At 50.6% G+C, this 12,282-nt stretch overlaps 1 protein-coding gene and 1 long non-coding RNA gene across 3 annotated transcripts in view; one reads left to right on the top strand and one right to left on the bottom strand.

Annotated features, from left to right (window-relative positions):
* Positions 1-4,167: 4,167 nt before the first annotated feature.
* SIX1 (SIX homeobox 1) lies at positions 4,168-9,009 on the bottom strand. Its single transcript, XM_067734299.1, has 2 exons — positions 8,136-9,009; positions 4,168-6,068 (listed from the first exon to the last, which is right to left on the bottom strand). The coding sequence occupies exons 1-2, from the start codon at positions 8,693-8,695 to the stop codon at positions 5,774-5,776; spliced, it is 855 nt and encodes a 284-aa protein (XP_067590400.1). The 5' UTR covers positions 8,696-9,009; the 3' UTR covers positions 4,168-5,773.
* A 2,916-nt stretch (positions 9,010-11,925) lies between these two features.
* LOC137222678 (uncharacterized) overlaps positions 11,926-12,282 on the top strand; it is a 40,423-nt gene continuing 40,066 nt past the window's right edge. Inside the window, exon 1 of one of the 2 annotated variants that reach the window (XR_010942553.1) lies at positions 11,926-12,022. This is a non-coding gene — a long non-coding RNA (uncharacterized lncRNA). The remainder of the gene's footprint in view (positions 12,023-12,282) is intronic. The other variant, XR_010942550.1, reaches the window with a different exon arrangement.

The following is a 12,282-nucleotide window of genomic DNA, read 5'->3' as shown; positions in this document are numbered from 1 at the left end:
ATGTATCTATTATAAATAAGCCATGGCATTTTAAAAGTTGTAATCAATTTTAAATCCTATTCTAAAATAAATTATATAGCAAATTAAATTTGCTTTGTGTTAATCCATTAATGCTTCTATTTGGATCTGCCTATGTCAGTCCCATAAAAGATTTATCTTCTAAGTTAGGGAGGATGGAAAGGACAGGGGACCAGATGGAGGGAGTTGGTATACAATTTCCATGCCTCCTTATTATAGTAAGTAAAGGGCCAGAATCTATCTTTCTACTTATCTGTCTTTTTAATGATAACCACTAATGGCACAGAAGAGAAAACAGCCAATATCACCTAATTGTATTTTAATTACAATTGGGTAGCCACTTCAGGTACACTTAAGTGTGTGTTACAACTTAAGTTAACTCTTTTCTCTTTCAAAGATAAGACAGGATTGGGGTTTTAGTTTTAGTTAGTTTTTCTTTCTGCATTTTCCTGTTCGAGGGGGTGGGGGGAGAAGAATGTGATTTTAAGAACACTTCAACGTTATGGCAAAGGAAAACAATTAGTGGGCACTTTTGCAAAAGAAGGAGGGGGGGAGACTCCCAGGTAGCAAAGCAATACAGGAGAGCAAACCTTAAGGTGTCTGTGCTCTTCCTGCTGAGAAGTGGGGTCTCAGCTGTCCATTAACAAGTTAAAAGGATAGAAGCTGAAACTCAGATGGGAGACAGGCATACACGCGCCTCAAGCAATCTCTTTCTCTTTGTTTTTAAATGCTACTGCAGTGTTGTTCCTCGCTGTCTGAAAGGACCACAGCGCCTAAAACAGTGATTGCCATCCTCAGTGGGAGAACAGGTTTCCAATTTCATCAGCTGGAACTAAGTTGTGTGTGTATACTCAGATTAAAACACTAAAGAAAATGCAGCCTTTCCAGGGCAGCACTGTTTCTGGGCAGAGGACAAGCCAACAACTCGCCCATGATTTTGACTTCTCGGTCCTGGCTGGCTTACCCATATCTTTAGAGAATCTGCCAGGTGGAGCTATTGGATTCAATCAAACTAGGGAAGAAACGAAGGCGGGGGTCACTTGAGGGGGCTCACAAGTCCCCACCTAAGGTCACGGAGCATACCTGCGGGCTAAGGAACTGAGCCCTCGGGTACCCTTGGTGCGAATTGCCCCTGGGGGCTAAGTGGGCACAGACACTAGCTCCGCTGGCTTCGGGTGTTTGGAGGAGGTAGTCTGGGAGTGTTTTTACTCTCCTACTCCTGGGAAAAGCTCAGAAAAAAGAAATAACGTAGAGAGAGCACGTGGGCCACCAGCCACTCTCCTCACCTTAACCCTGACCCACCTGTTCTGTCAACACCACCTGCCCCACCAAAGAAGGGCAAAGTGTGAGCCGCGACAGCCCAGCCCGAAGCGCGCTGCGGGCCTCGGCCGGGGCCTCCCTGCTGGGGACCCGGGAGGTGCGTGGGGAGGAGGCCGCTGCTCGCCCCAGGGCCACGGGCTAGGGGGAACGCCGGACCAGGCCCAGCGAAGACAGCCGAGCTGCCGCCCGGTCCTGCCCGAGACTCTAGAAACCCGGGCCGCTCTCCTCGGCCGCCGTTGAAGTTCTAACGACAAGCCAGGGAAGGGGTGCCCTCTGTGGCTGGCACCCCTCCGCCGAGCGCGCGGGTGATGAGCCCAGGTCCGAGGGCCAAGACCCAGGCCGCAGGAAGCAAAGAAAACGGGCCATACCTGAAGTAGGAAGGGCGGCCGGGCCTAGGCCGCCTCCCGACCAGGCTCTTGGGCCTGAGCCGGCTGCCCTCAAGTCTGAGAACCAGGGAGCGCTCCCACCTGCCGCCTGGCCCGGGAGCCGCGAGTGGCCAAGACCGCTTCATCCCTCCGCCACTGGGCCTGGTCCAACCCAGCAGTAGCTTTTCCCGCGTGGCTCACGTGCCTCGCCCGGAACTTAGCTCCTTAATTCAAAGAGCGAGACGCGACTTGAGCTTGGGAGGTGGCTCCTGGGTGCCCAAGGCCACGGCAGCTGCGTTGTCCCCCGAAGCTCAGGCCTTTGCCTCCTCCATGGTCTGGACGTTACAGGCTAGCCTCAGGGGCTCCGCAGGCCGGGCCACCAGGTCCCGCGCCTGGAGCTGCGCAGTGATGCGGATCCCGGGACGCGCGCGATTCTCCGTGAAACGGTGAAGCGGCTCCACCCGGGTCCGGGGGCGGAGAGCAGCGGCGCCCCGATTTCCCGCGCCTTGGGAGGGCAGAGTGGCAGGAGCAGCCACGGGAGTCTGCAGGTGGCAGGAGAAGCTCCTCCAGTTTTCTGCAGCCGGAGACGCGCGGAACGGAAGCCTCTGGCTCCCTAACCTGGAGTTCTGCTTGCAGACTTGACCAAAGACCTCCAGGCGGGGGAGGCGGTAGGAGTGAAGCCCCCTCCAGCCGCAGCCGCCGCTGCAGGCACGGAGGCTGCGGCGGAGCAGAGGAACAGCCGTTCCGTGCGGGGTCAGTGCCAGGTGCCCGACTCGCCCTCAGGGTGCGGGGGAGAGCGGCGTGACAAGGGTCACTGCTCAGCAAACTAAGAGTTCGCCCACAAGCACCAATGCTACTGCCTCTTCCTGGAAGCTTCCGCTTCATCTCGGGGTCAAGCCCAACCTATCCTGCCTGGAGAATAGTTCAAGACAGGCGGTGCCCGGCCTCAGCGGCCTCCTTCTCCCTGCCCGCAGCTCGTGGTGCTTTGGGGACTCTTGAGTCCCGACCTGCTAAGCCAAATTCAGGAACCGTCGGCCAAGCCCCTTGGCCTCCCGAGCATTTAAGGAAGCTTCGTTCTCAGCCAAGAGGTCAAGGCAAGCAGGCAGTGGGGACCCGAACAATCCTGTGTTCAGATCTAAAACGTAAAAAATTTAAAAATCGCCCTAATATGTTATTGTTCTCATCTTACTTGATAAAATTCTGTAAGGTTTCATCCTAAAAACTATTTATAAGCCGTCGTTCATTACTTTGGGTTCTCCTTATGAAATCTGTAAAGGAGAAATCGAAAAGTGGCTTTTGATTCAGTTAAACTGTGAAGCCGAGAAGGTACATTAGAGGTCCCTTAACAGCAGGTCCTTGAAGATTTCCTCGAGGAAAAAAAAAATATGGTTAGTTCCCCCTAATGATTGCTCTAAAATGATTGCCAAGAAAACTCAAAGCAATATTCAGCTTTCTCGCTTCCTCCTGCTTGTCCCTGGTTTATCCAGACTGAGAGGAGGATGGTGAGGGAGGCACATTGTGCAATTTCTTATTAAACACATCTGGAATTTGCGCACTCTGGATCGAATGCCAGGGATTTTACAAAGAGTTTATGACTGTGACAGAAAATTGTCCTTTTAACGAGTTTACAAGCAGTAATCACAGGGGCTTTTACAGGACCGGCCCACTCTGCTCCTTGCCAGATTTGCAGACATTTCCAAGATTCACCAACCAAGGGAGCAGGAAGTGGGCCGGGGTGCCCAGGGAGACAGAACTTCCACGAGTCTAAAATTATACTAAACAGAGCTGGAAGAGTGGGGGGTAGTCATCTGGGTAGGAAGAGAGGGCATGTAAGAAATTAAAGTAATTGGCCCTTCCTATTTTTCAGGGAGATTTCCGCGGTGTCCTTTGAAGCCTGTCAGGGTCATTGAAAGCTATCTTTGTGCAGGGTGTTTGTTTTGGGGAGTGAATGTGAAGAATGCGAGGAGATCCCCTGTGAGAGCCCCTCCTGCAGAGGGTGGCATTTCTCCGTGGCCCAAGACGTGGAGAATAAACACCCTAGTGACTTAAATAAACACCAACTTAATGATCCAAAACACTAACAAGGGAGATTGGGACCCTGAGCTCCCAATCCAAAGGATGGTCTCTGAGCGGCTGTGTGAACATCTGTCCATCACTGAGGGGAAAAATGACTTTATAAGTAAAAGTGACTACAGTTAAGTACAGTGACCCTTTCTCCCTGGAACTCAGTCACAGCCATTTAGCATTTAAAAAAAAAAAAAACTCATAATAAGAAGGCCTTAATCTCCCCATCTCCCACCCCCACTTCTAGATCAGGACAGGAAAGATAGGAAAGAGTAAGAAAGAAATGAATATATTAATGGTGACACAGATGGAGAAAAATCAAAATTATGAAACTGTCATGTCAGAAAATAGACTTCCTCTGGGGAGTAATATTTTACAAAGCACAAGCAAGCCAATCCTGTTATCCTGAGTAGAATTTTAATAAATAATGCCATTTGTTTCACTAATTTTAAAAGCTAAATACAAAGATACATCATTTTTGCCCCAGGCAAAAATAATTTGGAGCCTACATGATTACTGGGATTTTTCTGGACACTATCAGGCAGCACCGCAAAGAACTCCTGTCCTGTTGGTCTGCTTTCTATTTGCACAGAGTAATTCACAATGTTGCTATCCTTGTACAAGTTCCCTTTTTTTTCCCCCCAAGCAGATAAATTATTTTACTTTCACAGTCTTGTCATAAATTTGTTAATAATACAAAAGAGCTAACATACGAATGATGTGGAGAAGAGCTAGTGGTAAACAAAACTGCATCTCTAAATAATAAAAAAATAAATAAATACCCCAAAGCTAAATTCACTCTTTTTCTGTCATATAATTAACTCAGTCACCACTCTTGGTTCAGGGGATGGCCTTCAAAGTACCCTGCAATTCATAACCACCATTAAGTAAGAAAGCAAGAAAACTATTCGTTTAAAAAAAATGGGGGGGGGCCCAATGACAGCAATACACAACTCACCTTTCAGAAACAGAATCAGTACTCCTGGTGTTCTACTAAGTTTTAATTTAGACTGGTTTAGGTACAATAGAAAAGAAACCTGAAAACACATGCTGTTTTAGTAACAAATACCAGGTTGCTAGATTTGTTACCTATTTTTGCAAGCTAGAAACTAGGAACAGGAGAAACCCTTAACAGGAGTAGGCTACAGATAAGAAAGCTTCAAGGGCATGAGAAGTAATGGCATTCAGGAAAGTGTTTTTTCACACTGGTACATTTTTAAAGTTTGCCATAAAAAAAACCCAAGAAAACAAACAACAACCAAAAACCCCCACTAAATTTGACAGAAGTATTTGTATTACTAATGGTCACTTCTATTTCTAACTGCCTCACATAGAGAGCATTAAGACATTTAGGCACTTGTTTTTTCCCCTAATACTGTTCTTTCATTTTAATCTACATAAAATTGTTTAACACTAAATATGAAAATGTAAACTTAATTTTCCCCATCAAAAAAAAGTTATAAGATCGTATTTTTCCTATTCACCTTAAGAATGCAACCAGTTCCTCCCAGGCTGGAGGATCTTTTCACTATTTTGATCTCCTCTCTCTCTGTCTCTCCCTCGTTTTCATTTCCTTTTCCTCTTCTCAAAACATTTTTCCATAAATAAATTAAAATGAAGTAATTAAAATCCAGTTGATTTTGTAATTCCCATTCATTGAAAAAAAAAAAAAAGAAAAAGAAAAAAGAAAGGCTACTGAAGCTGGAACACCGGTTGCCCAGAACCAAGACTGGGTGACTGGATATTTTTGTTTGTTTGGGTTGTTTTTTTTTTTCGTTTCCCTGATCTCCACACTGGGAGGGGAAATAATGCAAAAGTGGAAAGAGTTGGAGAGAAGAGGGCACTGAGCTTGAGATCGCTGTTGGGTTTGAATTTTTAAAAAGATATTTGTGAAAGTCCACCATTCCTTTATGCGCAAAGAACCCCAGAAACAAGCTGCAAAAATGTTCCTGATTTCTATTTACAAGTGTCCCTAGTCGCTGCTTCGAGGCCCCAATCCCTCCCCCTTAGGACCCCAAGTCCACCAGACTGGAGGTGAGGGGGCCCAGCAGAGAGTCCTGGAGCTGATGCTGGTGGGCTTGCAGGCCGTGGGTGGGCTGAGAGGCGGTTAAACCTGGGAGAGAATAGTTTGAGCTCCTGGCGTGGCTCATATTGCCCTGCAGCAGAAGGACCGAGTTCTGGTCTGGACTTTGGGGAGGTGAGAATTCTTCTTCTGAGCTGGACATGAGCGGCTTGCCCCCTTCCAGAGGAGAGAGTTGATTCTGCTTGTTGGAGGAGGAGTTATTGTTTTCAGTGTTCTCCCTAAGAAATAGAGGACAACACCATATGGTTAAAAAAAAAAAAAAAGTAAGTTAAAAAAAAGTGTGAGATGGAGGGAGGGGAGCTGGAAGGAGGAAAGGGCCATTGTGCAATCAGTCATTGACCCAAATGGAGAAGCTCTGCCCTCTCACCCATCCCCAAGGGTCCTAGGGGAAATGAAGAGGCAGAAGAGACTTGAGAAATGGGGAGCTACGGACAGAGCTCCTGGGGAGCCAGGTCCCTTCCTCTTCCAGATTTTAGAAAGCCAGATCAGCAGGGCTTATTTGAAACATAAAAATTATTTTTAAATTTTTGTTCAAGCAGTTATTTTTAAATACCTATCAACAAGTACCACATTTAGAAGTAATGAAATTTGAAAATCTTCCAACAAATGATTGTTGGTGATGAAGAAAATGATCGGGGGACGAACAGCACCCACTGAACAGATGTTTGGTGGTGAATCAAGTCAATTGTCCTGTTCCCATCTGAGGAAACGATTAACCGTCGAGTTTCCCTGCCCCTGCCCGGAGGTTGTGGTCTCAGAGACACAGGACAGGTCATGGGAAGTGGTGTCCAGAGCGGCCCAGTGACCTGAGTAAACACAGGGAGCGCAGCCAGTCTCTCCGATTTCATCAGGGAGTGGGCCCTCGGGCCTGGCTTAAAGGACGGCCTTTTTGAAACTAACGTCTACCTGGAACTGTACTGTTCCTGTCTCCGTGTTACTCGCTCAGCCCGCAGTCCCTCACGGCCCTCTCTCAGACTCCCTGCGGGCATCCACACCAGCGCAGCCATTCCCCACAGGGGAACTTCGCGACCCCGCACAGCCGGAGCCTGTGCGAAGAACCGGGGTCTCAGTCTGGGCGCTCGGTGCTGGTGAACTGCAGGGTCTTGTAGCCCTTGGCGCTTCTGCCTTCAGAGGGCTCGGCCGTCCTCCCCACCGCGGGGCCCGCCTGTCTCCCCAACTCTCTCCCCATCTTTCGCAGTCTCTCCCAGAGAGCCCATTTCAGCTATCCAGACTCTTGCTTTTCCACCCAGAGGGGAACAAGGCGGCGACATCTTCGGCCCCCAGGCTCCGAAGCTAACAAAAGAAACCTAGCCGACTCGAGAGCTTAGGTTTCCCCCAAACTGCCCGGCTCCCCGAAGCGCTCTCCCCACCGCCGCAGCCGCCGCCGCCGCCGCCTCCCACACGCTCTTCCGAATCTCGGTCGGAAACTCTACAGCAAACGAGTGGAGCCGGGCCAGGTGGCCGGGTGTGTTGGCGTGAGGAGGGCGGGGGCACAGACAGGTTAAAAAAATATTGCTTTCTGAGCTCTGGGGCGAGAGAAGTCTGCGACTGGAAACCCCTTCCTCAACCGGGGAGGGGGGCGGGGGGGCGGCGCAGACAGCGAGACTGACCAGCCTCGGCTCCCAGCCAGGCTCGAGGGAGCCGACGAGGAGCAATCTTTTCTGGGCTCGGGGCGCCAGGGAGTAAATGCAGCGCCAACTCTCCCAAAGCTCTCTTTTCTGTGGATTTCTTTTGAAAGACTCCTCCCTTTGTACAGCTAGTGCGGAATTAAGCGACCTCTCACCCAGAAGACTACCAGGACAGAGCGATTGAAGGACGGGGCGGGAGTGGTGGCTGAGAAGTTTCAGGCCAGCTCCACCCTCACCGGGAGCAAGAGGAGAGAGGTTCGAGACCCTCAGGCCCCACCGAACCCCTCTCCTCGCGATACCAATCAACACTGCCCTTCTAAGCTGATCTAGAAACTCACTCTCCACCCGCCACTCCTCGCCCCAGCCAGCCAAGGAGGCATGAAAAACAAACCTAGCGCCAACATTTTCCAACACACATCCAAGGAAACCCACGCGCGGACGCTCAAATCAGATGAGCACCCCCCGCCCCACCCCTAGCAAGCGATCTCAGAGTTCACGAACTTTCGCCGCAGTGCCGCGGAAGCCTGGGCGCCGCCCGGCGGAGGGCTCCGGCCGGCTGGGTGGACACGGTGGCTGGTGCCTGCGGGGGCGGGAAGGGGCGGCGGGGACAGGAAGGCTTCCCGGGGTCGCCCGATCAGCGGGAATCACTCCGCGTACCTTTCCTTGGCCTCGGCGGCCCGGTCTCTTTGCCTCCGGTTCTTAAACCAGTTGCTGACTTGGGTGGTGGTGAGGCCGGTGGCCTCGGCCAGCTCCCGCTTCTCACGCGGCGAGGGGTAGGGGTTATGCGCGTACCACTCCCGCAGCACGCCCCGCGACTTCTCCTTGAAGCAGTAGCTGGTCTCTTCGCCGTCCCAGATGGTGCGCGGCAACGGGAATTTTCGGCGCACCCGATATTTGCCCACCGCGCCCAAGGGCCGGCCGCGCAACTTCTCGGCCTCCACGTAGTGCGCCTTCAGCCACAGTTGTTGCAGCTTGGGGTGGTTGTGAGGCGAGAACTGGTGGCTCTCCAGGATCTTGTAGAGCTCGCGGAAGTTGCCGCGGTGGAAGGCGACCACGGCCTTGGCCTTGAGCACGCTTTCGTTCTTGTGCAGGTGGTCGCAGGCGGGCAGCGACCACAGGAACCTGCCCAGGCGCTCCAGGTTCCCGCCTTGCTGCAAAACCTCGCATACGCACGCCACTTGCTCCTGCGTGAAGCCGAACGATGGCAGCATCGACATGGCTGGGGCCTGCCGGGGCGCACTGCCCTGGCGCACGCGGCAGGGAGCAAAGCCGAAAAAGCAGGAGGAGGCAGCCGCAGAGAGGGGGGCGCGGCTGCTCCTAACCCCCTCCCTAGGCTTTGCGAAGGCTAAAAAGCGAGTCGAGACTTGGGGACGGGCGGCCGAGTTAGTGGAGGAGGAGTAGGACTCGCGCTGGACAAGGAGCGTCCGGCTCACTCCGCAGCTTTTCGGGCCTCGCTGGCTCCGGCCTCCCTCCGGGTGGATGCTGCTTGTTGCCGGGGAACTTGGTTTCTGTTCTCCCCGCAGCTGCCTTAAAGCGCGCAGCGTCCCCGGCGCGCTGATTGGCTGCGGGCGGCGCCTATCCGGGGCTGGCCAGCCCGCGCGCCGCCAGGCCGGGCCGCGAGGCCGCGCCGCCCCGCGCGGGGAGGGCGAGGCTGTGCAGCGAGGGATAGGGAGTGTTGGGAGGAGGGGGACCGCGAGCGGTGGGAAGCGAGGGGGGGTGGGGGGGAGGGAGCGGTGCTTCCCGGGGACGGGGGTGGTGGGAGTGGGTGAGCGCGTCAGGACCTTGAAAAGTGAGCCCCCTCTGCAGTGTCACCTAAGGGCAGCCGCGCACATCTCTGCACAAATCAATGACTCCAGACCTTCTGATTCGCCTCCTCTCCCTCCATACCCTGTCTCTGTCCCTTGCAGACTTGCCCTTTCCCGGTGAGCTCATATTTAATTACCTTAATGTTGGAATGAATAAGTAATGGATTGATGAATAGCTTATGGAACGCGATAAATAATACAAGAGCAGACCAGTGCTCCGGGCTGCAACCGCTGGAAGAATGGCTTCTCTCCCGGCTGGCTTCAGCTCCAGGAGCCAAGCCTAATTTCCTCCTCTCTTCCCTCCTGCCCCCACCTCCCTCCAAAAGTCACAGATACTCCCGGCTGTATAGCGCTTCCCTCATTCTCAAAAGGCCGCGACTATTTAGGACCACGCAAAGAGTTGTGTAGAGCATAGTTGCTGAGCAGATAGAGATGCCGAAGGTTCATTTATGATTTGGTATCTTAATGTTCTATGGTTTAAGCGGGCAGGCTTCTGGACTCGGTTTCCCCATTAGCGTGGTTGCATTTTCCAAGGCCACCTCTGCTACCGAGGAATGCCGAGAAGATTTACTTGCTATTAGCAAAAATGCTTTGGGAACCTCGCGCGAAAGGCGCTGGATGGGGTGTAAATTAAATAAAACTGTGTCCGGCTCCAATAGCCCTCTGGTTGTAACATAATCCTTGCCCTGTTCTGAGAGGGACACTGCCCTCAAAGCGAGAACGACAGCGGCTCCAAGAAGATTAAATAAAGAGGTGTGTGTGTGTGTGTGTGTGTGTGTGTGTGTGTGTGTGTGTGTGTGTGTAGATTGCAATGCTGGCCTATTTTACTGCCAGGGAATGAGAGATGTCTTGCAGTTTCAGTCCTATCATCTCTTATTTTGTGTATGTGTGGAGAATGCTTATTAAAACTACACAAACAAATGAAGCTGTAATTATCTTAAGCCTCATTTGCACACCTTGTTCCAAAGCAATTATTAAAAAGATTTTGAAAACAATTAGAGTCTCTAAACAAAGATAATCTATTGTCAGAGCTGAGACTGGCAGGAGATAAGAACAATGCATGGAGATAAGGGGAGCCAAACGGTGGAAGGAGAGTGACTTTATGACTATACTTATCTCTGATTAGATAACTTCAAAACAGAATTTTAAGTACACTTCAAAAATGCTTTTGATTTAAATGTCTCCTCTTGGTGAATGCAAGGAGCAAACTCTAGGTTCTTTAAACTTGCTCGTCTTCTTTAAATATGTTTTGATTCCATCAACAAGAGCCCAGCATCGCAGAACCATTTACATATTGAGACATAAGTGGGAGTGGAAGAAGGAGAAGCACGGTGTCTCTTTCCCCTTGTATTATTTATATGGTTTTAAAATAATGCACCCAGTCCAATGCACCCTGCAATGTACATCTTAAACTCATGAAGGGTTTCCACTCCCTAGCTGTCTCTCAGGAGGCTCCAAGTAGACATGAAGCTGCTTCTCCGCTGAACTCCCAAACAATGCTTTTTGCATCTTTGAAACACTGCAGTATCAGACCTTGGAAATAGATGCTGATATTTCAATATGTTTGGGATTATTTTTAAGTGCATTTAATGGGTGCATATTATTTCAAAAGAGTCCCTACCACACTGTGTGCCCAATGACTTACTTTCTAAACTGGAAAACTGGCAAAGCTGAGCCCAAGCCCATGTGTCTGGTAATTTTCCCTGGCGGTCTTATTTTAGTGCTCATGATGTTTCAGATGAAGTCTTGAGGAGCTGCAGTGTCCCGCCAGAAGGAACGTCTCTGCTTGGAACAGTCCTTATTGACATGGCAGCTGTGTGAGGACTGGAACGGAGGCTTAAACTCGGCTCTAAAAAATCAGTTAATGCCTAAAGTCTGGAGCGAGTGCGCAGAATTACAATGTGTGCGTGTGTTAGAGGAATGTGGGGGGGGGCGGGAGTCTGTAAGTACAACCAAGTCTCTTAAAAGACAAACGGTAAATTGAGTATGGGGTGTACTTTATAATTAACAATTTTGTATAAGGAAATGAGGCACAGCTTGGACAAATAAGGGCAGGTATTGATTTACAGGGAGCAGAGAGATGACAATTAGACACCAATATGACCACCTTTTTTCCGGCTTCCTCCAGACCTCCCTGCCCACTTCTTTTCATCTCTCTTCAAAAGGAGTCAAGACGCACTAGACGTTGGCGACAACTGGGAAGACGACCGTGTGGATGCCGCGATTGCGGGCACCGGGGTTGATGTGATGTGGTGCTCGTCTTTGGAGGCCGTGCCCGGGCCCGCCAGCCTTTCTCCTAGCGTTCAATCCAGTAGATCGCGTGACTAGAAAGGAAAAGTGCCTTTCGCTTTGTACCAACGAGCCTACCTGCTATTTCAATCCCTCGGTTAGGGGAACCAATCGTTATAAATGTTAATTATTGGCTCAGATATATAAGGTTTCCCAAAATGGAACCTTTCACTGAAAACCACTAAAAGAGGTAAAATGACATGAATTTACAAACCACATAAACCAAATGATCCATTTTAAATCGCACACAGAAAGGTTTGAGTTGTTCTAGTAACTTAAAACCTTTTGCTGTCAATGCAAATCACAAGAAAACAGAGATGCGGCGGAGATTTAAAGGCAACGAGCAACTCTAGCTGCTGCCCTCGCCGCTTCGCGGCTCCCGAGGGTAACGCGGCTGGAAAGGAGCTCCCAACACCAGGCTTCTGCTCTCCTGTGCCTCCCTCCGTACAGGTAACGGCCGGGTGCGCACAATTGGTCTATGGAAAGGTCAATGCAGAGGCACCAGTTGGTGCTGGGGTTTCTCGGTCGGGTTGACATAAGGCCTTGGTTCAAAAAGCTCTGGCTGGGACCCACTTGTTTCCCTTCTGGCTTGGAGCGAGATGCTTTGAGGCTCCCGGCCGGCTTTCTCGGAATTCCTTTGCCATTAAGAACGACAGCGGGGATTCTACTCTACCTAAAGATATTTGGAAGGGAAGGGCTTCGGGAGGTGT

This window comes from Pseudorca crassidens, chromosome 1 (assembly GCF_039906515.1).
Source record: "Pseudorca crassidens isolate mPseCra1 chromosome 1, mPseCra1.hap1, whole genome shotgun sequence".
NCBI lineage: Eukaryota > Metazoa > Chordata > Mammalia > Artiodactyla > Delphinidae > Pseudorca > Pseudorca crassidens.
The sequence above is the reverse complement of the archived record's forward strand: the minus strand, read 5'-3'. Positions and strand labels throughout refer to the sequence as shown.

What these genes read in the sequence shown, in the direction of transcription:
- SIX1 (XM_067734299.1), bottom strand. Translation starts at nt 8,695, where the DNA reads ATGTCGATGCTGCCATCGTTCGGCTTCACGCAGGAGCAAGTGGCGTGC. An exon ending in GCCGCCGAGGCCAAGGAAAG is followed by an intron (nt 6,069 to 8,135) that starts GTACGCGGAGTG and finishes TCTATTTCTTAG; the next exon opens with GGAGAACACTGAAAACAATA.